The sequence below is a fragment of the Larimichthys crocea genome, chromosome XV (genome assembly GCF_000972845.2).
Source record: "Larimichthys crocea isolate SSNF chromosome XV, L_crocea_2.0, whole genome shotgun sequence".
Classification (NCBI taxonomy): Eukaryota; Metazoa; Chordata; class Actinopteri; family Sciaenidae; genus Larimichthys; species Larimichthys crocea.
In genome coordinates, this window is record NC_040025.1 from 17675351 (window position 1) to 17696250 (window position 20900).

A 20900-nucleotide genomic window follows, 5' to 3' on the forward strand; every position below is an offset into this window, starting at 1 on the left:
CCAGAGAGATTGCCTTCATCTTTTGTCGATTCAGTCTATATTTTAAGGTAAAAATGTCAGTTTTATACCAGAATTAATCAAACACAGATTCCACCATTAACCCTTCAGCACCAGAGGCTCATCCTCATTCTGTTTTGATTATCCTAATTTACCCTCTCCTGTGCTGCTCCCCATCGGACAGAGTGACTCATAGCTTTCATGTCGAGCCGTGGAGGGTACCTCCCGCAGTGCACAGAATCAGTTCAAACAGCCTGACCTTTGTGACAGGCTACAACACGACCAGTGAAAGTGCTCAAGGACAGATGCCACCATCGTGTCACTCTAAAGGGCCACTGTGTGTGCACAGTGATTCACTGGATGAGTTGGGTCTGTTTGTTATAAACCAACAGAGACAACAAGTCTATCTGACTGTGAGTATGGAGGCTGGCTGCAGTGAAGAGGATCACTCACATGAATTTCTCACTTACTTCCAAATCCTGACTCGTCTGAAATCAGCTGTTGCCTCGGTAACCTGATGACAGTGGCGAGGGGAGCAGGAGACCGGAGCTGTTCAGGAAAAGAAAGCAAAGTTTAGAGATTATCATTATTATACAAAATATATTATTATTATTATTATTATTATTATTATTATTATTATTATTATTATTATTAAGCGAACTACATTATAGTTCCAAAAGTGACATTTAGGAGGATTCGATCAGTTTATTCATTATTCAGCCTTTTAGCAATGCAAAATTTAAACAACCTTCCTGGTCTTGGAATTAAATCTCTAAATCTACACCTCAGATTAATATACACTTTAGTGTAGATTTAGAAATTACAGCTATACCACTCTGAATATGCCTGATCTCATCTGATCTCAGAAGCTCAGCAGGGTGAGGCCTGGTTAGTACTTGGATGGAAGCCTGGGTATGCCAGGTGCTGTAGGTGGCACAATGGTGGCCTGCAGTAAGAGCAGCCTTTCTGTGTGGAGCATTTTTCCCTGTGACTGCATGGGTTCTCTCCGGGTACTCTAGCTTCCACCCGTAGTCCAAAGACATACACCTAAGAGGTTAATTCATGACTCTAAATTGACCGTAGGTGTAAATGTGAGCGTGAATGGTTGTCGTGTCTCTGTGTTATCTCTATGTGTCAGTCCTGGCAACCTGACGAGAGAGTACAACGCCTCTAGCACAATGCCAGCTGGAATAGGCCTCCACCACCCACCACCCTGATGAGGGATGAGTGGTTAGATAAAAGAAAAAATATTTTATGTATGATATGTGATGGCCCCACTTTTTAAACTTGTAAAAAGTTTATAAGTTGTTATGGCTTAAATAATATTTAACAAACATGTACTGATGCTTTACAAGCCACTGAGAAGGACACATTTTGGGTTGTGAAAAATTAAATTTGTTGTTGTTAGTCCTTTCAGTATTTTAAGACAATACAGTCATAAATGCTGCTTTTTCAACAGATTTTAGTCCAGAGGATAAGAAGTAGGCATAGTGCCCAACCAATCAAAAGGATTTTTGATAACTTGGAAGCCCAAATTTTCTTTCTCGCCTAAAGAAAAGCCCAAATTTTGTTCCTACTAATAGCTTATAAATTATTTATAAAGCCTTAGTACTGCATAAAGCATCGGCTGTGCAAAGAGGAACATGTAACATGTGTACACATTTCATGGAGGTGCACAAGTGTGTTTTTTGTTTGATTGTGTGTTTACTGTAATGTTTTATTTATAATCTTTTTTCATTACCTGCTGCATCTAGCCCCTCCCCTCACATGTAAACACAACATTACAAAAACAAACATACAAGGAAACAAAACAAACAACACTGTTGGTGTACTTCTACATAGGTTTCTATGGTCATTCATTTATACAGTTACAAAATGTGTACTTATACAAAAAATAAATGATTAACTGAAAAATAGGTGAGGTGTCATGAGGGTCCGCTCTGCTCTGAGATGAGATTCTTCTGCATGTATAAAATGACAGAAAACTCTACGGGCCAGATTTCAAAATATGGGGAGAGCAGTGCTCCAGACCTTTGCAATGACCACTCCACATTGGATTGACAAAACTCAGGAGGTGCACAAATGTCGAAGGAAGATAGAAACAATGTATGCTTTAAAAACACAATGACATTTACCCAAAGTGAGGGAGAAAATAAAAATATTGTAATATTGTTTTTATGTGTTTATTTTTGTGAACATTTATTTTATAGATTACCGTATTTTTCATAGGTTTAGTAAAATAATTGCTATCATTGAATCAAAGATAACTCTTTGCATTCTGCTGCTTTATTTGGAACATGAACTATAGTACACCTTGCCTGTAATGTAAGTGACTAAGACTGGTGAATGATATGAGGTGAAACATTGAGGTAATCCTAGAGTAGATGCAGATATTAAAATGACTAAGTGACACAGAGGAAAGTACTTTATACTCTCAGCATTATAGATAAGAGTAACCAGCGTTACAATATGTTGTGAAAGACTCCTCACAACAGCACCATGATGTTACCCACCTTTAATTCACAGTCTGACGCACATGCTGACGAGTGAGGAGCATCTCATGAAATCTAATGATCAAAGTTTAAAGTTTAATAAACCATTATCACAGCGGTGACACTAAATAGCACGATCAACAGGCGTTTCCAATTATATTAATTAAGGTTCAGTTCCATTTAGTGCAGCAGAGACTTTCCAGTGAGCCAGCATGCAGCACCCTGACTCCGTTTGACCTGAATGGAACGAGACCTTAATTAGTATCATTGGTAATACCTGTGTTACTATTTCATGTCAGTGTGACTGCTGTGAAGACAAAGAGGTTTAAAATGATGCCACAATAAACTCAAATTTGACCCCTGCAGTTCAGATATGAATCCACTGGCGGTGCTCTCACACCACACAACAACAACACTCCTGCTGATCTCTGCTGAAATGAACTGGAGAGAAAACATGTGAGTCTTCAGTTTAAATAAATCAGTCCACAGAGGCTCGTGAGGAATACATCTACTTGTGATCGACTTTGAGAGACATGTTTAAGCTACGAAGACAGAATTGACATGTGTGATCGTTTGAAGAAGTGACTACATTTCCCATCAGCCCCGTGGGGCGCATCAATTTTCCTTCCTCAGTGTCGTTTTCTTGGTTTGCAGCTGGATCAGCTGGATGAACGCGCGACTGCGCAGCAGCATTAGTCTTATGGGAAAATTAGATTGTTTTATTGCGATTTTTACGCTGGATATGCGCCTGAAGTTTCATACAAGTTTTTACACAAAGTATCCTGTTTTCTCTATTTCTAATTTTTACATCCTTCTGTAAATCTAGACTACGGACAAGTTGGATAAAGCTATTTTAAAACATCTATTTGGGGAGACTCTTTACGCGTAAAATCCAGTCTTTAATCACCTGGATTGTGTGGACTGAAGCCGTGTAAGATCTGCGCGTTTGGACGGACGAGCTTTCAGCGCCAACGCCTTTCCCCCCCTCTCTGTCCGCTTCTCTTCGGCTGGGAAACTTCAGCTCACACCGCCCTAAGGGCTGTTTGACGGCGTTTCCCTTCAACTTCATGAGCTGCTGAACACCACCATCCGACAAGAAGTTCTTTGAGAGTGAAAATGGGCTGCACGATAAGCGCCGAGGACAAAGCTGCAGTGGAGAGGAGTAAAATGATTGATAGAAACCTGCGAGAAGACAGAGAGAAATCCTCCAGAGAAGTCAAACTGCTCCTGCTCGGTATGAACTGCCTTAAAGTCTCTTTTAAATACATGAAGTCAATTTAAATCCTCGTGAATTTTTGGGTACTTTTCATTTTCACAGTAGTTTATCTGACTCCAAACCCTCCTCCTCCTGTGGCTCATCATTTCTGCACTGACACAACTTGTAGAAGTAAACCAGATGTCGGTGGTGAGGAGGCTAATGCATTTCTTTCGCTGCCTGCCTGCTCACATGAGATAATTGTCACAAAACACGTTGTAACTCATGCAGGCCTGTTTAACTTCAGTGCCTACAAACATAACAAAACTTTACAGCTGCAGGGAAATGTTGATCCTGGTCAGGCTGAGACCAGTGACCTGAGCACGAAGAAATTAGAAGTAAATGCTTTTATCTGCACCAGTGGCACTATAAATATTTCTTGTTGGGATATTTCTGTTATTGTTCCACATAATTTTGCTACCTAAGATAATAGTCAGATGTGTCCCATAATGACTTAAAATAATTTAGCTTTATATTACAAATTCAGTGTGAGGAGTATCAGCCAGATACATATCTCCTCATACTGTGCATCATGATACAGCCTGTAGGGCTTCAGCAAACCTTTATGTTTTAATCTCTTCAAAATAACATAAAACCTATTACAATTTTCTACGACCAACAGTTAAAAACTGAAAAACATTCAGCTCATCATCATATGAAACAAATAAAATCACTAAATGCTCACAGCTGAGAACCTGGAACTAGGTAATGGCAATTAATTTAACATTGATCAGTGAATATAGTAGTGCACCAGTCATTTTGGCTTTGTTGACTATGGAGCAGTGTTTTTTCAATTTGCTCAGTTCTGTCTGTAGTCATTAAATGCATTAATTTATGAAGCATTTGTCATTAGATGAAGCTTCAGGCTGTCACGGTTCATCTATTTCAGGTAGATCAGTTTGACTGGAACATTTTGGTAACTGCCAGGTTTACACTAAATCTTTACTAGAGATTTGTCTGTATTTTAACTCTTGTATCAGTATTGAACACTGGCTGTGTGCAACTGGACTGCCGGCTGGTACTGGCACACACTCAGCAGCACTGACACTGTGACTGTGGCTGTGGACTATGCACAAATGTGCCAGGAGGATTAAGTGCCCCCCAGTCCAGCAGCGCTCAACATTTTAATGCTTTGAGCATAAATGTCCCGTGCCAGTTTACAAAAAGTTAGTTAACTCTACATCCCATTTTCTAGCTGTAGATGCATTCGTACTGTACGACTGTACGTATCTTGGATAAGCGTGTTTGTTTTTACTTTGTGACCTGTAAAAATTAGCAATGTCTACTGTTATTGTGAAATACAGGTTAGTTGCACTTCCCTGGGCCTCTAAAAGTTCTTCAAATAACACAAATCCAAGAAGGAAAAATTAAGGGACAAAACTAGTTATTGCTTCAATTTTAGGAGTCACAAATTTAAAAACACTGGGGAACACGGCTATCGTGGATATATGGTTCAAATGCATTTTTTCCTTCTCAGATTTGTCTCATTTGAAGAACTTTTGGAGGCCTGGAGAAGTGAAAGTAACTGATTTCACAAAAATCTAAAGTGAACTATTTACTGGAATAGCTTTCTTCTGTAACACTTTAATCATGTAATGACTCCTCATATTTTGTGGTGCCTCGCCAACCTTTAAGCTGAGAACCACAGCTTTATATAAAATATATTTAATATATATTTATTTTTAAAGTAATGACCAATACATATTACAAGTCTGTAAAGCTCTTGCAATGGTTTACTTTTTCTGAAGTCCTTGTGTGTAAGATTTGAAAGTTTCTAACTTGACATGCTGACAAACATCTATACAATATTATAACGTTCATAATTTACTTGTTACTGAAAAAGAGACACAAGTTTTTTGCTTTTGATTTTATGTTGGTCAAGAAAAAATTCACAAGACTGTACTTCCCTAAAAAAGTGTCTATGTGTGATGAAACATTTCAAGGCCGCCCCTCCCCAAATGTTTGCATCTGCTAAAAAAAAAAAAATCATTGTTATCTAATAACCACTGTCATATAGTGTACATGTCACCCTCTGAATTTATAAACACAGATTGGCTTTACATTGAATGACACGTCTACCTATTGCACCCCTCTTTTCATCACCACGTGAGTGTCACATAAAGCCTTTTTAGACATCCAGCCGATACAGAGAAACATTAACTTTTATTTGGAGTTGAGTCTGTGGTAAACTAATGAACTTAAGTCCAGCAATTAGTCTTTTAGCTCTGTTGTGTTCAATAACATCTCCTCAGGGAAAAATCATGCTCTGACATCTCCACTATCACTTTAGAGGTTTTTCCATTTAAACACCTGCCTGCTGCAGCTTGAAACGGTGCTGAACCAAAAGAGATCTGAGAAAGGCTAAAATGCATGGTAGGGCTGAGGGAACTGCAGAGTTTGGTCTCTGTGTTTTTAGCACTACAAACAACCCTTTCCACATTTTGTGAATTGAACATATTGATTAAAGCAGCTTTAACTAAAGCTGAACACCATAGTGGTGCCGTCCTAAAATTAAAAAACAATAACTCCTTACTGACATGTGAGCTGAAACTACAGTGAAGTGCAAAATATGGAAACAACCGTGAGACTTGTTCAAACAGTTTGTGTAGGATCAGCCTTGAGCTGAATTGTACTGATGCAACACTCTTAACATTTCGCTTGAGGCATTTTGCAATTCATGTCAAAGAAATTATATGATCAGTTTTAGAGATAGTTTATTGCCCAGTACTGTTTTTATTTGCCCTGTAACATTATCTCATGTAATCTGATTAAATGCAGCCTGAAACATGTAACACAAGTAAATGTGAGTATCATGTAAATGATTAAATGGGTGTTCTGGGTATTAAATGATACCTGAAAGAATCACTGCATTCATGCTGCAGGACATGCTGAAGAAACTGCGACATAATGCACTGATAGCATATGATGTGTCTTAGCAAGTTGCATCATTTGTGTTTATCTCATATTGCTCCACATGACATGACTTATTTCCTCCCAGAGGAAGGTGTTTATTACCCCTAAGATCATGTTTTAAAAGACTCAGTTATGGTATGTCAGGCTAGGTTATTCATCCAAAGAAATCCAGCTGAATCCATCTTATGTCTCATTAGTAATTACCATAACAGGAACTGCAGCATGGTAGTTATGTGTGAATGCAAATCTCCACATATGTGATCAATGATGTGTTTGTTTTTAAAATGTCAACTTTCCTCATTGTTTGCATTCTGGATTTTTTTGTACCTTCCTCCCATTTCAGAGACACGCGTTCCCACAACTGACAGGAGATTTTGTGTCTCTGTCTTGTTGATAGATTACAGTCTGATTGCATCAGGTTGTTGTGAAGACATAAAGCTATTCGAGGTGGTTGACAGTGCAATGACAGTAAGGAAATAGATCTCATGTGAAGTCACACATATATATTGGATCGATTTGGCGAATCTACGGATAAGTAATTAACCGATCAGTGATGATTACCTTAATAGTGCTGCGACATTACAATGCAATCTCATTGTATGGAGACTTTCATTTTCCCGTTCTCGCCACAGAGTTCAGGGGGAAGTTATTTTTCCAGGCAGTGCCCTCCACTCCCAGTCTGTGTGGAACAGAAGAGTTATGGGGGGGGGGGCAAAGAGGATTTCGGCTGCTGTTCTTTGTAGAAAACCACAAAGCTGAAGAGCCAACACGCCCTTCCAATAAAAATGGTCTCCATGAACAGTGATTCATAAAATATCTGCATTTGAGATTCTTGTGAAATGAGGCTTGGTTTGGAGTCTGACTTCTGCATGGATTTTGGCGTCTCGCTAAATGCCTGTGTAAAATTGGTTTGTGAACTGGCAGGAAGCCACGCTTGATTATCGGCCAAAAAAATGGCACGAATGAGAGAATTAGTGACTGATAGAACTGAGGAAAGGGATCAACACAATTTTCTAATGTCTTTGCCTGTCTGTGTGAGCAGGCATACATCTTTTTTGCTGGTCTTAACCAAAGAATTCATGGATTTTCTTCTTGTTGGCTGTCCATCTGATCATATTACACTACTGCTAAAAAAAATTCTAGCTGGTACTGGGATGGTGTCTTGCCACCTTTTAGGGGAACAACACTATTAAGACCATAATATATCCTTATTTCAACATTGGGACGTGTTTCTAAAATGAAGCAGGTATCCATATTTTAGATTCCTTTGGCTGAAAACGTCTTAGTTTTGCGGTTGCTGATAATTATTGCAGTTATATTAAGCAAAATGAGGCATTACTGCCAGTATAAACTCACCCCAGATGTTTATGGAAATAATTTCTCACTTGTTGGATGAGTTTGACATCTAATGTTTCATGTGTGCACATGTTTTCGTGCCTCTTTAATTAAATTCCAGTTATGAGAAATTGCTGATTCTAGAGTCAGTCAACAGATGGCCCAGTGGCAAAGCGCTGGCTCGCCACAGAGATTTGTGTTCAAATAGCAGCAGTGACTTGGTTGCGTATCCGTCGATCTGTTAGCAGGGCTAAATATGACATGTCAAATCAGTTTGTTTGGTGTATAGCCACTATTATTAGTCTGCAAAACTATAGACACCTCAAACGACAAACAAGGGTTTGAATTGTTAACCCATAAAATTGACATTTTGAGAAATCTACTTTTTTTCTTTTAAGTAGATGTGAAGATTGATTGCAAATCATTACAGTAAATATAAAACTGGAGTTAGCTGACAGTTTTAGCACTGGTGTTGGTGTTTGACTGCATGCTATGTGCTGGACTACATCTCAGCCAGGCACAGTGACTCTGAATTCTCTGCATCATATTTGCACTGCGGTTTTTATACATGGATTAAACAAACAAGATATTACATGTTGATGAGGTGGTGCTGTTTTTTTTTAGCTTTAGACAGGGCTGTCTAAAGATACAGCTGGCTTTGGGTACAGTATGAAGAAGCCTGCTCCTTAATATCTCTTTATTGATTAGAAAGATTTGGTTTCTTATTTCCCTTGAAGGACCCAGATCAAATCAATTCTTTGTCATGATGTTGCCTGTTTCCACCTGTTTTCACCTGTTTCCAGTCTTTATGCTAAGGTAAGCTAAGAGGCTGCTGCCTCCAGCTTCATATTGCCATATAAGAAGTGAATACGCGCATTTCCTTAAATGTCAAACTATTTCTTTAATATTTATAGAACTTCCCCAAAGCCAAATAAAGTTATTCTCATGTATGTCACGTCATCTCAGTATAAAGTCATTGGTGCCATGTAGGAACAGGCCATGTAATGGTGTCTAATGTCTGTGGCGTATGCACTCTGAGCAACTTTATTAGAATTGAGTGGGTGACAACTTAATGTATATATCCATGTAAAACTAAAACTATTCATTGATTCAACAGTCAATCAGCAGCAAAATCAGTCTGTCATTATCAACAAAAAGGTTCTAACTTTGTACTTGGATAGGTTTTCTGCCTTTTTATACTTTACAGACAATTTACAATCTATTAAAATCTATTAAAAATAGTTTATTCTTATTATTTTTAATTTAATTCGCATCCTGGACAGGCAACATCATGACAAAGAATTTATTTGATCCGGGTCCCTTAAGGGAAATAAGAGAACAAATCTTTCTAATCAATAAAGAGATATTAAGGAGCAGACTTCTTCATACTGTACAGCCCAAAACAAGTTGGTATTTGTTTTTTGTGCAGCGGCGTCAGTTTGCAGACTCTTTGAATCATATGTGGTGTTTTTATGACCTCTCTGCTCTATAACGCCCAGAACAGCATGATATCTGGGACTGTCTCTCCAGTGGAAAAACACTGGCTGAGCCAGAAGCGTGACAACTGTTTCCTGTTTGGCTGATTGGTGTAGAAATACTGTAAAGGTTCCTCATGTGAAATCCCTTTCCCACTCATTATTACAATGGCCTGTATTGTAATGGAGGCTTACTGTGGCTTTGATATCAATTGTGCTAGTTGTCAGTTCATCATTTGTCACAGATTGACACTATTGTGAAACCTCTCACTTCCTTAAAAGGTGTCCCAGCTCATCACTATTTACACTGCTCACTATTTCCCATGATCCTCTCTGTGCTTCCTCACCTCTTAAGCTCTTAAGGCTGTGGTATATACAGCTTATGTCATGCAGTATGACACTGGTACCTGTGTTTTTTTCTGTGTACTTGGTTCTTAAGGCAGAATTAATGCACTCATACACCCAAACTGCTGACTGGTGCATCAGATAATTCTCCACTGCATAAAGAAAAGAGGGACTTCATGACTGTATCCACTCCCTAAGGCCTTAAATAAATGTCTGCCCATTGAATATATCACAAGGCTGCTTCATCTTGGGGGTGTGTGTGACTCAAACATACTGCACACTGTATAATCAGGTCAGATTAAGTTCAGCTGTGGAAAAGCTGGTTTGATCCATTGTCCACATCTGAAACTGTCGAATATATGTCAAGGTGTTTTTGTAGGCTGCTGTCATTCATGCTTACTACTGTCCCTGTTTTTCAGGTGCTGGGGAATCTGGGAAAAGCACGATAGTAAAGCAGATGAAGTAAGTATCAGCTTGTAACACACATCCCTGAACAAACACTACAATGCTATTTTTGTATTACACTGGACGAAAGACAGTCCCACTCCCTCACTCCCACTTTCCACTTTTTGTCAGAGGTTAATAGTGTGGGGAAAGCTGTGATTACACACAGGGTTCATCTTTGTGGAAACCCTGTGTAGCCCCATTTCACTCCACTCAAGCAGAGGAGGGAGCACCCCTTTGCATAACGTGTTAAACAATGGCCTCAGAGGCCAGTTGTAGCCTGGCAGAACCTGAATAGACTCCCCCAGTTCCCACAGTAGGCATGCTGCATGCTCACTAAAGCTGAAATTCCAGCACTAATGACAGCGTTGAATGAAATTCAAATCTTTAATTTGTCCCACATTTGCTAAAGCCATTGTTCACACTGTCAAATATTTATGTGGACTCTAAAAGCCTGTCTGGATTTTCAGAATCATTCATGAAGATGGCTACTCAGAAGAGGAGTGCAAGCAGTACAAAGTGGTGGTGTACAGCAACACCATCCAATCCATCCTGGCTATCATCAGGGCAATGGGCCGGTTAAAGATAGAGTTTGGGGATGCTGCCCGGGCGGTGAGTCAACCAGATAGCCACATCCTCATTCATGATATAAATCACCACAGGAACAAGTTTCCAATGACAGCAATCACTGTTTTTATTACCAGGATGATGCCCGCCTGCTCTTTGCCCTGGCAAGCTCAGCAGAAGAAGGGGTGATGTCGCCAGAGCTGACGACTGTGATTCAGAGGCTGTGGAGCGATGTTGGAGTTCAGACGTGCTTTGATCGATCACGGGAGTATCAGCTCAACGACTCTGCTGCATAGTAAGGACTCACTTCTCTACTTAAGATAAGCTAAGATACGCTGAGTAAGATAAGACAAGACAAAACAAGATAAGACAAGATAGTCAGCTGTTTGAATGAAGGACTCCTTTTTACAAGTCAGTCTGTCGCTGAAGAAACTGTTTAAGGCCCCCACAGTCTCATGCAGGAGGTGAGAGGAGTTGTTCATGATGGATGTCAGCTTTGCTAACATCCTCCTCTGACTCACATCCTCTATGGAGTCTAAGGGGCGGTCCAGGACAGAGCTGGACCTCTTGACCAGTTTGTTGAGTCTTTTCCTGTCCCTTTCCATGCTTCCCACTAACCAGCAGATGACTGCATGCATATTAAATGAGTCACTTTACAGATGATTATGGTCTCAAGCTCAATGATTGAGGGAAGCCATTTCTACAAAAAAATAGTTTAGTCATTTAATCTGGTATTCATCCTTTATTTATTCTGTAGGAGTTAAAAAGTCAGTCTGTGGACTGTGTTCTAGTAACTTTTTTAATAATACATTATTGATTTTAGGTTCCAGCTTCTGTGTTGTGAGCTCTCTTGTGAGAATTGTCTTTTTTCCCCTTTATTTTATGTATCTGAATATCTTTAGGTTTTTGATATTTGATGATATTACATTTAAGGGAATTACCGCACAATTAACACAAGCAGATTAATAGTCAGTAGTGAAAACAATTTTAAGTTGCTTTCTGGCTCTATTCCAGAATTTTTTTTACTTCAACTAGAGGAGTGCCATTTTAATTACGCAGCTGTCTGAAAATTCCCAAAGGAAGTGAAAGAGCTCTGACAATTTTTAGTGAAGTTTGAAATTGCATCATCAAGGTCTTGCGCCTAAATGAGACATTTCGTGAAATCTTGTTTTCCTTATCACAAGAACTTTGACTAAGAGAAGACTTTCCCCTTTCTTTTCTGTACAATTTCCACTGAAACATTAAAGGAGGCAAGATGTGTCTTGTTCTTCACAGTCTTGTGTCAGCTTGTTGCACAGCTGACTGCATTCCTGATAAAGGAGAAACATGAACAGACAACTGGAAAATGTTCCAGCTGTTTAGATATCGCTTCATTTGACCAAATGATTTCAGCTTATTGTCCCAATCCCTTATTACAACTGTCCGAAAATGCAAACGAGGCTGTTTGAGCTAAATATAGCTGAGTCTTTTATTAACAACATGACATGGATAAAGCTCAAGGTTTTCTGTTTCTGCAGCGTTTATGGCACGCTCGTCCTGAAAGAAAGTAGCTCAGTGTGAAGGACGTGCTCTTTGTTTTGAAAACAGCCGAGCTGTCACGACTCTCAGTTCACTTTATCCACAGATAAAGAGACGAGAGGAACCAGTGTAGTTAGTCTGTTTTTGCTCAACCCACAAGGAGCCAGTGTTTATCGTGCACTAAAATATGAGCCCATATTTAGTATCCTTCTGTGGAGTTCGTCTGCAGAGCAAGGCCTCCACTTCCTCAGACATTAATGTCTAAAAACATTTTATTGCTTTACATTATGTTGTCTTTTTATATATAAACTATAAATCTTGAAAGCCATCAGACAACCTAATTTTACCACAGGGTGTAAAAGAAAAAAAGAAAAACATGTTGAAACATGAAACTCACATTGGTTGCTGCTTGTATTGTACTCTGGGATGATCTTCATATACTTCATATTCTGTCTCTCAGCTACCTGAATGACTTGGACAGGATCTGTGAGCCGGGCTATGTCCCGACTCAGCAGGATGTGCTACGTACGCGTGTGAAGACCACTGGCATCGTGGAAACTCACTTCACCTTCAAGGATCTCTACTTCAAGTTAGTGTTGTTGTAATTTATCTGCTCATGAAGGCCCCATGTGGGCTGTCTGTGTTTTACAAACAGCCACACCCTGTACTGGTTAGCATTTAGTCTTCATTATAAGATTTAAAGGTCCAGTGTGTAGGATTTAGTGGCATGGTGCTGAGGTTGTAGATTTCAAGCAACTGAAAACCCCTCCCCTCACCCTCCTTTAACATAAAACAGCCTTGTTAAAGCCAGTTTGTCTCTTCTGGCCTACTGTAGAAACCTGCCAATGCAACATGGCGGTCACAGTGGATGGTGACTACCCTTTGTGTATAAATATATACTGTATATAAAAAGCTCTTTTAGGATAATGAAAACCATTTTTTCAGGTGATTAAACACTAATCAAAACATATTTATGGATGTTACCTTCCATTTCTGCCATATTTGCTAAATAGATCATCCTAAATCTGACTGAACCTTTAATTCAGTCTTTTTCAATACTCCTAAGAGGTAAGAAACAACTAAATTCTGGGTTTTACTTACTTTTTTTTACTTTTCTCCAGGCTTTGGTGTTTGTTTTTCATCCTTGTGGGATACTGGATAGTTTTACCTTATCATACGCAAATTGTGAGCACAAGAGTTCATTTATATTAACGAGTCACGAGAAGAAGAAGAAAAGACTGGGAGTCAATAACATAACACAAACATTTTATTGTATGAATGTTGAGGTTGTTTTGCTTTTAATTTTTAATATTTTGTCATTGTCTTACAGCTGATGATTCCAACCCCCTAAAGAAAATAAACACGTGTACAGATCACATGCAGAGTATCTAAACTTACCTCATACTGTATCCAATATAGATGTATGTATGTATGTTAGTTATTCTATATTAATTCTATAGTTGACTGATGCATTTGGCTTGTTTGGAGCTCTATTAGTTGCCTCATATTGCTTTGAGAAGTGCTGATTTTTAAACCTCTTTCATGACTTACAAACGCCCATGACAGGCATTCAGCCTAATATGACCCAGCTTAGCGTAGCTGTGAATGTAATTACATCACTTCAGTCCATTTACATTATTTTGTGAAGCTCTTGCTCTTAAAAGTATTAGTTAAACAATAACTGTAATAGCCTCCATGACCTGCTTTTGTAGCCCCATAAATAAACGTTCAGGATCTGAAATATGTAATCAGTGAATTGGTGTTGCCGCACACAGCGGGCTTTCATTTAATTTCTGTGTCAGTTAAACAGCTCTGTATAGATTTGGTTTGCCTCTGAGGGCCTCAGGTGGAGACAGAGGCTGCACACATAAATACGCATGTTTGTTCTTCTGGCCTGGATTTATGAGGACACTCATCCTCATCAGACTCTAAAATTCAAATGAGAATTATTCTATTGACATGTGCATTTGTTTATGCGGTTACTGTGCCTGTATGTGTCTGCAGGATGTTTGATGTTGGGGGTCAGCGCTCAGAGAGGAAGAAGTGGATCCATTGTTTTGAGGGAGTCACAAGTATAATTTTCTGTGTAGCACTCAGTGACTATGACCTCGTCTTGGCTGAGGATGAGGAGATGGTAAGCAATTGTTTAGGTTCACTGTTTGTATCTTAACATAAAGTTGATACTGGATTGTATGCTCTCTGTGGACCTTTTCTTACAGCAGACATTTTGACTTGTCACAGATGTTACTAATAATAAACAATGACTCAGTTCAATTCAAAATGTCCCAGTAAACCACAGTGAACCAACTTTTATAGCTTGTTATGTCTTGGCAGAGACACAACAGCACCTTTTCCATTTGAATTCAGTTTGTAAAATGTGTTTTTATTAGTCTGTGTCCTTTACAATCCTATTGTGGTATTTCATTTACATGCCAAACGCAACAGAGCTTTTCGTTCAGGTGGCATAAGTGGCATGTGCAATTTTATTTTATTGTGAGTTGAGACAATATTAAACCTGTGAAGTGAAAGTAAATCATTCATTTTATTAGTTATGTTTTTCCTGCTGTGACATGTCAAACTGTATAATGATGAGTAAGCTCACATCTTCTCTTTCCTCAGAATCGGATGCATGAGAGCATGAAACTTTTTGACTCCATCTGCAACAACAAGTGGTTCACGCTCACCTCCATCATCCTCTTCCTCAACAAGAAGGACCTGTTTGAAGAGAAGATAAGCAGGAGCCTGCTCACTATCTGCTACCCTGAATACTCTGGTGAGATAACCACTTAGCAATTTAATGTTTTAAAGTGACATTACGTAGAAATTAGAATATTTGCGGTTTAGCGTCCCAGTTTTAGAGTGCAATACCACTGTTGTAAATATGGACAGTTGTACACATGTATTTGTTATGATTATTATTGAAAACGAGTGAGTCAACAACTTTGCTGGGAGCCAATCGAGCAAATCTAACAACATGAGACAGAGCAGCCAGTTATAACCCCAGCTCAGCGTCTGTCTTTCTTTTATATCATAAAGCTCTTGCCAACAACAAAAAGTCAGTCTCAGATTTACTCTTGTCCGAAGGCCTCTTGCTCGATTGCTCTCTTCTTTTCTCTTCTTAGCTTCTTCTATCAACGTCCTCTTTGCTCTCTTTGCCTCTGCCATAATAATAATAATGTCCATAGAGGCTGCTCAGCTCAGTTACATTGCCCACTTGCCCAGCTCTGGTTTGGCCACCAATAAGTGGAATAGTTTGTGATGTGTGATGTGTGACTTAGTGCCGTAAAATATTACATACTTGACGAGTGAGTGAGAATGACGGAGACGCCATTGACCTGATTACATGTCAGCATGGTAGAACCAAAATGACTTAAAACGTGCAATTATATGGTAGAAAAGTTACACAATCGGGTTTTAATGTGATATTGTCAGATTGTGTGTAGTCGCTCTTGAGTGTTTGCAGAGGAAATATTTATCTTTTGTACGTCAGCACTGGCTTCCTGGAAATTGTGATTATGCTCTCGATATATTTTACCTAATACTAGAGGATTAGGTAGGATGTAGTGTTTAGTTTCAACTGCAAAAATACTTTTGATGGTTTGGCTGTGTATGTTAAATAAGCTTTGAATATAAAATGTATGTGCAGTCTTCAACTAGTGACATTTTTTCTAATCAGAAAAACGTCCTCTGTTTTACTGTTGAGTCTTTATTTAGACTATCACATGGGAAATGAGGACTGTTTATACTCAGAAACATACCAGTAAGTTCTTTGAATAGTCCACTGCAGCTCATTTCAGTTTTATCTACTTGTCACCATTCATTTTCTGAATATTAAGCACCACTAAAGGTGCTTCTACACAAATTTAGCAACCACTTGCGGAGAAAAATGACATTAAAGGTGATCAAATAGTTGCTTTTAGTGTAACAGGAAAACAGAAGAAGGATCCAAATCCAGATGACTGATGCAGATTTGGTGCAGTTCAGTGATTTATTACACAAAGTGAGGTACAAAGGCTTACAGCATAGTGAGGCAGGAAAGGATAAAACCAGAGAAGGCAGCACAAACAGATTCAACAAGGAACAGGTTACAATGTAAACCTACCTGTTTACAAAAAGTAAACAGGTAGGTAATGATCTCAAGAACAACTGGATTTAGAAGCTCAAGAACAAGACGAGGTGCTAGAACAAGTTGACTTAACAATTTGACAGGGACAAAGGAAGTGGACTGGTATTTAAGGTGAGTGGCTAATGATGGAATGAGATGAGATGACTACTGGGCTGAAGAGAAGTGAAAACAGGTGTGTGGATGGGTGGGGCAGACGGGATGTGGAAAGGGGGGGAAAGTCTGAGGACATCTGGTGGATGGCAAGAGGATGACACATCTGGGAAGTTGAAGAAAAGAACATGGCCTGAAGATAGGGACCGAGAGCAATATGGAGGGCTGGGGATGAAATAATGGTTGACAAAGGGAACTGAGGGGCAGATTGTGACATATTTCAAATGTTTTACTGACCATTATTTCACTTTGAGCTCATCAAATGTAGTGGTGATGACAGTATTTTATACTGTTTTGCTGAGTCTGAAATCACCTGAAATCTGCACTTATTGAGCTTAAACTGGTTTTAAATGCAAATAAAAACAAAATGTTTGCTACTGTCTCTGGAGCCAAAGGCAACGAGTACAGAGCCTTCCAAGTCTGCACTTTGAATGGTGGGTTCATTTGGACAGTTTAATGTAAATAATAACCAGCATGTTTTTATACTTTTTCACTGTAGGTGGTCAGTCGTATGAGGAGGCTGCAGCTTATATCCAGTGCCAGTTTGAAGACTTGAATAAACGAAAGGACACCAAGGAGATCTACACCCACTTCACTTGTGCCACAGACACCAAGAATGTGCAGTTTGTGTTCGATGCCGTCACCGACGTCATCATCAAGAACAACTTGAGGGAGATCGGGCTCTACTAAAGCTGCAGGCCCTGCAGGTCAGCATGCTAACTTTAACTTGCACTGCAGTTCATATACTGAACAGATGGAGCAACATGGTGTTGTGAAATGAATGTTGCACCACAGGCAACAATCAAACCTTTTCTGTCATTTTGCTTTGGTTCAGAGAGTTAAACAACTTAATAACTGATGGATGAAATTTGGCAAAGACATTCATTGTGTCCAGACACAATTGATCAATGACATTTCGGCAGTAATAGTAATGTAATGCAAATGGATTTTTACAGTTTTACTATGAATGAACATGATCAAAGTTAAACCTCACAAGATGTTTTTATATAATGCATGCTACACGTTATGCTCACAAGCTAACAGAGCGAGTATAACTTAATATGGCAGAAATACAGATTTGTGTGTGGGTGTAGAAATGCTAAATGTTATGTTAATATGCTAAACTTTGAAATACCCTTACAGACCCTTACAGGTTAATGTTAACAAGCAACATGCCAGATGTTACTGTCAGGACATAAGCATGTTTCTCATCTGTTACCAAGCTACTTGGTAATAAAAAAAATTCATAGACATGCCTTTTGGTTCTTGGTGGAGAAGCTGAAATACAACATGTCTATGAATTGTTTTTATTACCAAGCAGCTTTAAATTATATTATATTGGGCATCATATTGATAATGATGTGTTTGTATAATTCATTATTCTTGCAGTCATAGGTCATTATAATTATCTCTTTGCAGGTGTCCAGAGGAGAAACAGGACTTCTGTGCTGGTATGTTGTCTGCAGAGGGCACATTGGAGGGTTACTAAGGACTGATCGGGTGGCCATGCTGCACGTAGGACCTAAATTCCACAATTATGGGACTTGATACTATGATCACCTTTGTCTTAATAGATTTTACGACGCAGAGCATACTGGTAAGCAAAAAAAAAAAAAAAAAAAAAAGATTTTAGGCAAAAATGCAGGATTGCATGCATATGCATTTAAATTACATAGAAAATGTCCATCCATTTGAATTACAACATTTTAATATAAATTAAGTAATAAACTTAATGTGAAGCAAGTAATATGATTTGTGTAATAGTACTAATAAACTATAAACTATAGTAGCCAGGTGTATGCATTCAATATTAATAAAATCAATTTGTTTGCCCAAACCCAACAGCAGAAATGAATGCAGACATTTTGAGTTGATTAGTACTATTACATACATCTTATTACTTGCGTCATATTAAGTTTGTTAGTTATTTTTTTTAAACCATGTAATTCAAATGAATAGAAAATTTTCTATGAAACTGAAATGCATAAGTGGCCACAAAAATATTTTGAGTGTAGGAAGTCATAAGTGGGTGTGGGGCTTGTAAATGAGATCTGTGGAGTCCTGTCATATTTAAAATCATATTTACATTTCAGGGGCTGGCAGGTAAAGCCCCTCTGATTTCTCTGACACATTTCTAGTTTGTCTGTCATATGCACAAGGACCAAAACGGACTGCTTGTTTATCAAATTCATTACTACATTTCACAGCTGACATGTAAATTCACTTTCTTTGCATTGCATCTTCTTTTAGCTTTAGTCAATATCACGTTGCTTTTATTGAATATTTGCATTTTTTTATATTTTATTTTAATTTTGAGTTTCAATTATATAGTATTTCCACTTTTGGATGTGTGAGTGCCATAACTTATGTATGGAAAGTGTTTTGTGTGAGCTGTTTCAATGTAAATAACGCAAACTTTTGGGTCTGGGGTTAGTTAGCAAGAGTGTCTACATACTTATTTTAATTATTAACTTGACAATGTTGTATTGAACAATATTTTTATACATGAGACACATCACTGCGAATCAAATTATGAAGGGAGATCTTGATTTCCCAGTGTTCTTTTCCATAGGTGTTTGAAAATTACTAATATTATTCATTCATTGGAGGTCAATACTTTTTTCAAGGTAATTTTTAATCCTATGGATATCAGTGAATATATACAGTAAAAAATACATGAAATATAAAAAGTGGATAGTTTAATAAAGCCAGAGGTTTGTGTTGTGCCATGACAAAAGACTGGGGAATAGTGCTGTTATATACTGCAGTGGAACACAGTTTAGGCTAGATCATTTCCTAGTAGAAAACATTAACAATGTTCATGTCTAGCTCTCTTTACATTTTTGCAGCTGTACTGGTTCATTTTAAAATCAATAAATGATGGCACGGAGTGGTCTCTCTTTTCTTCTATTTTAAAGACTAAGCAAACACCAAATCAGATATTATACACTGTGAATCTTTGTAAAGTCCTAGCTCACTTAAACCATGCAGGTCATGCATGAAACAGTATTTTGGACTTCATCTATGTTCTGCCTGTTCGAGCTGCTGCACACAACACTGCTCTCTTGTATGTGTTCTCTCTATATAACATGACTACATGAACATAGATGACACAAGTTATTTCTATATTAATTCAAACTGTTTTGAATCTTCAAGTCAACATGAGAGCAGAGAGCATTTTTGAGAATTCACATCCAATACTTTAGAACATTTCCCATCAGCCCTATGGGACTGGGCGCCTTTTCAGTGCCTTTTTCTTGGTTTACAGGTGGATCAGCTGGATGAATGCACGACTGCTTAATAATAAAATAAATAAAGAGACAAGTTAAATCAAGTGTGTTTTAAAAATAGTTTTAAAAGGTGATACCCAGCCAGCCTTAATTCCTCGTGCTACAGCAATTTATTTTTTTCTTAGGGAAAATCCACAGATTTTAATTGCAATTTATTTTATTTTGAGTTGCATTGGTACATGTTTGATAAAGGAACTGCTTCTGCTCGGTATACTTTTAATTTTGCAGCAGTTTATCTATTAATCTTATCTATCTCTATCTGTGGCTCATTTCTGCACTGACACAACTTGTAGAAGTAAACCACATGCTGTTGGTGAGGAGGCTAATGTCTTTTGCTGCCCTAGTTAAATAGAAGTAGATAGTTCATGCTCAGATGAGACTAAGTGTTGTCACAAAACACGTAACTCATGCAGGCCTGTTTAACTTCAGTGCCTACAAACATAACAAAACTTTACAGCTGCAGGGAAATGTTGATTCTGGTCAGACTGAGACCAGTGACCTAAAAGCAAGTGAAATTAAAGTAATTGCTTTTAAATATTCATTGTTGTGATATTTCTGATCATTTTGATACCTAAAATAATAAATCAATTTCTGAGTCAGATGTGTCCCATAATGACTTACTAGTAGAATTAGTAGTTCAATAGTTCAATGTAAGGAGTTTAACCAGATAAGTATCTCCTCATACTGGATCATGATACTGCCTGTAGGGCTAGAGCTGACCTTTATGCTTAAATCTGATTATTATGTTTTTGATTAGTTGATTAATCATTTGGTCAAAATTAAATAAAATCTATTTTTTTAATTTTATTTTTTATCAATCAAGTAATCAATTAGTTGACTTTGAAGGAGTGTTTTCAGGTTAAAGCTGTATTCATTACTTTTCATCTGACTCATTTAATTTTATGTAATTTAAAATTCGTTTGTTAGATGAAGCTCTAAGCTGGTAGGGGTCTCTTCCAGTCACACTGGAACAAAAACAAACTGCATTATTTT

General features: G+C 38.2%; 1 protein-coding gene across 1 annotated transcript; it reads left to right on the forward strand.

Moving 5' to 3' along the window:
* The first annotated feature begins 2962 nt into the window (after positions 1 to 2962).
* On the forward strand, positions 2963 to 19507 carry gnai3 (guanine nucleotide binding protein (G protein), alpha inhibiting activity polypeptide 3). Its single transcript, XM_010740790.3, has 9 exons — positions 2963 to 3723; positions 10232 to 10274; positions 10727 to 10868; positions 10961 to 11118; positions 12802 to 12930; positions 14346 to 14475; positions 14961 to 15114; positions 17117 to 17324; positions 18037 to 19507. Exons 1-8 carry the CDS (start codon positions 3606 to 3608, stop codon positions 17305 to 17307), a joined length of 1065 nt encoding a protein of 354 aa, XP_010739092.2. The 5' UTR covers positions 2963 to 3605; the 3' UTR covers positions 17308 to 17324; positions 18037 to 19507.
* Positions 19508 to 20900: the final 1393 nt, after the last annotated feature.

Coding starts and splice junctions, on each gene's coding strand:
- gnai3 (XM_010740790.3), top strand. CDS start 3,606: ATGGGCTGCACGATAAGCGCCGAGGACAAAGCTGCAGTGGAGAGGAGT. Junction 10,275..10,726: donor ACGATAGTAAAGCAGATGAA/GTAAGTATCAGC, acceptor CTGGATTTTCAG/AATCATTCATGAAGATGGCT. Junction 11,119..12,801: donor CTCAACGACTCTGCTGCATA/GTAAGGACTCAC, acceptor TCTGTCTCTCAG/CTACCTGAATGACTTGGACA.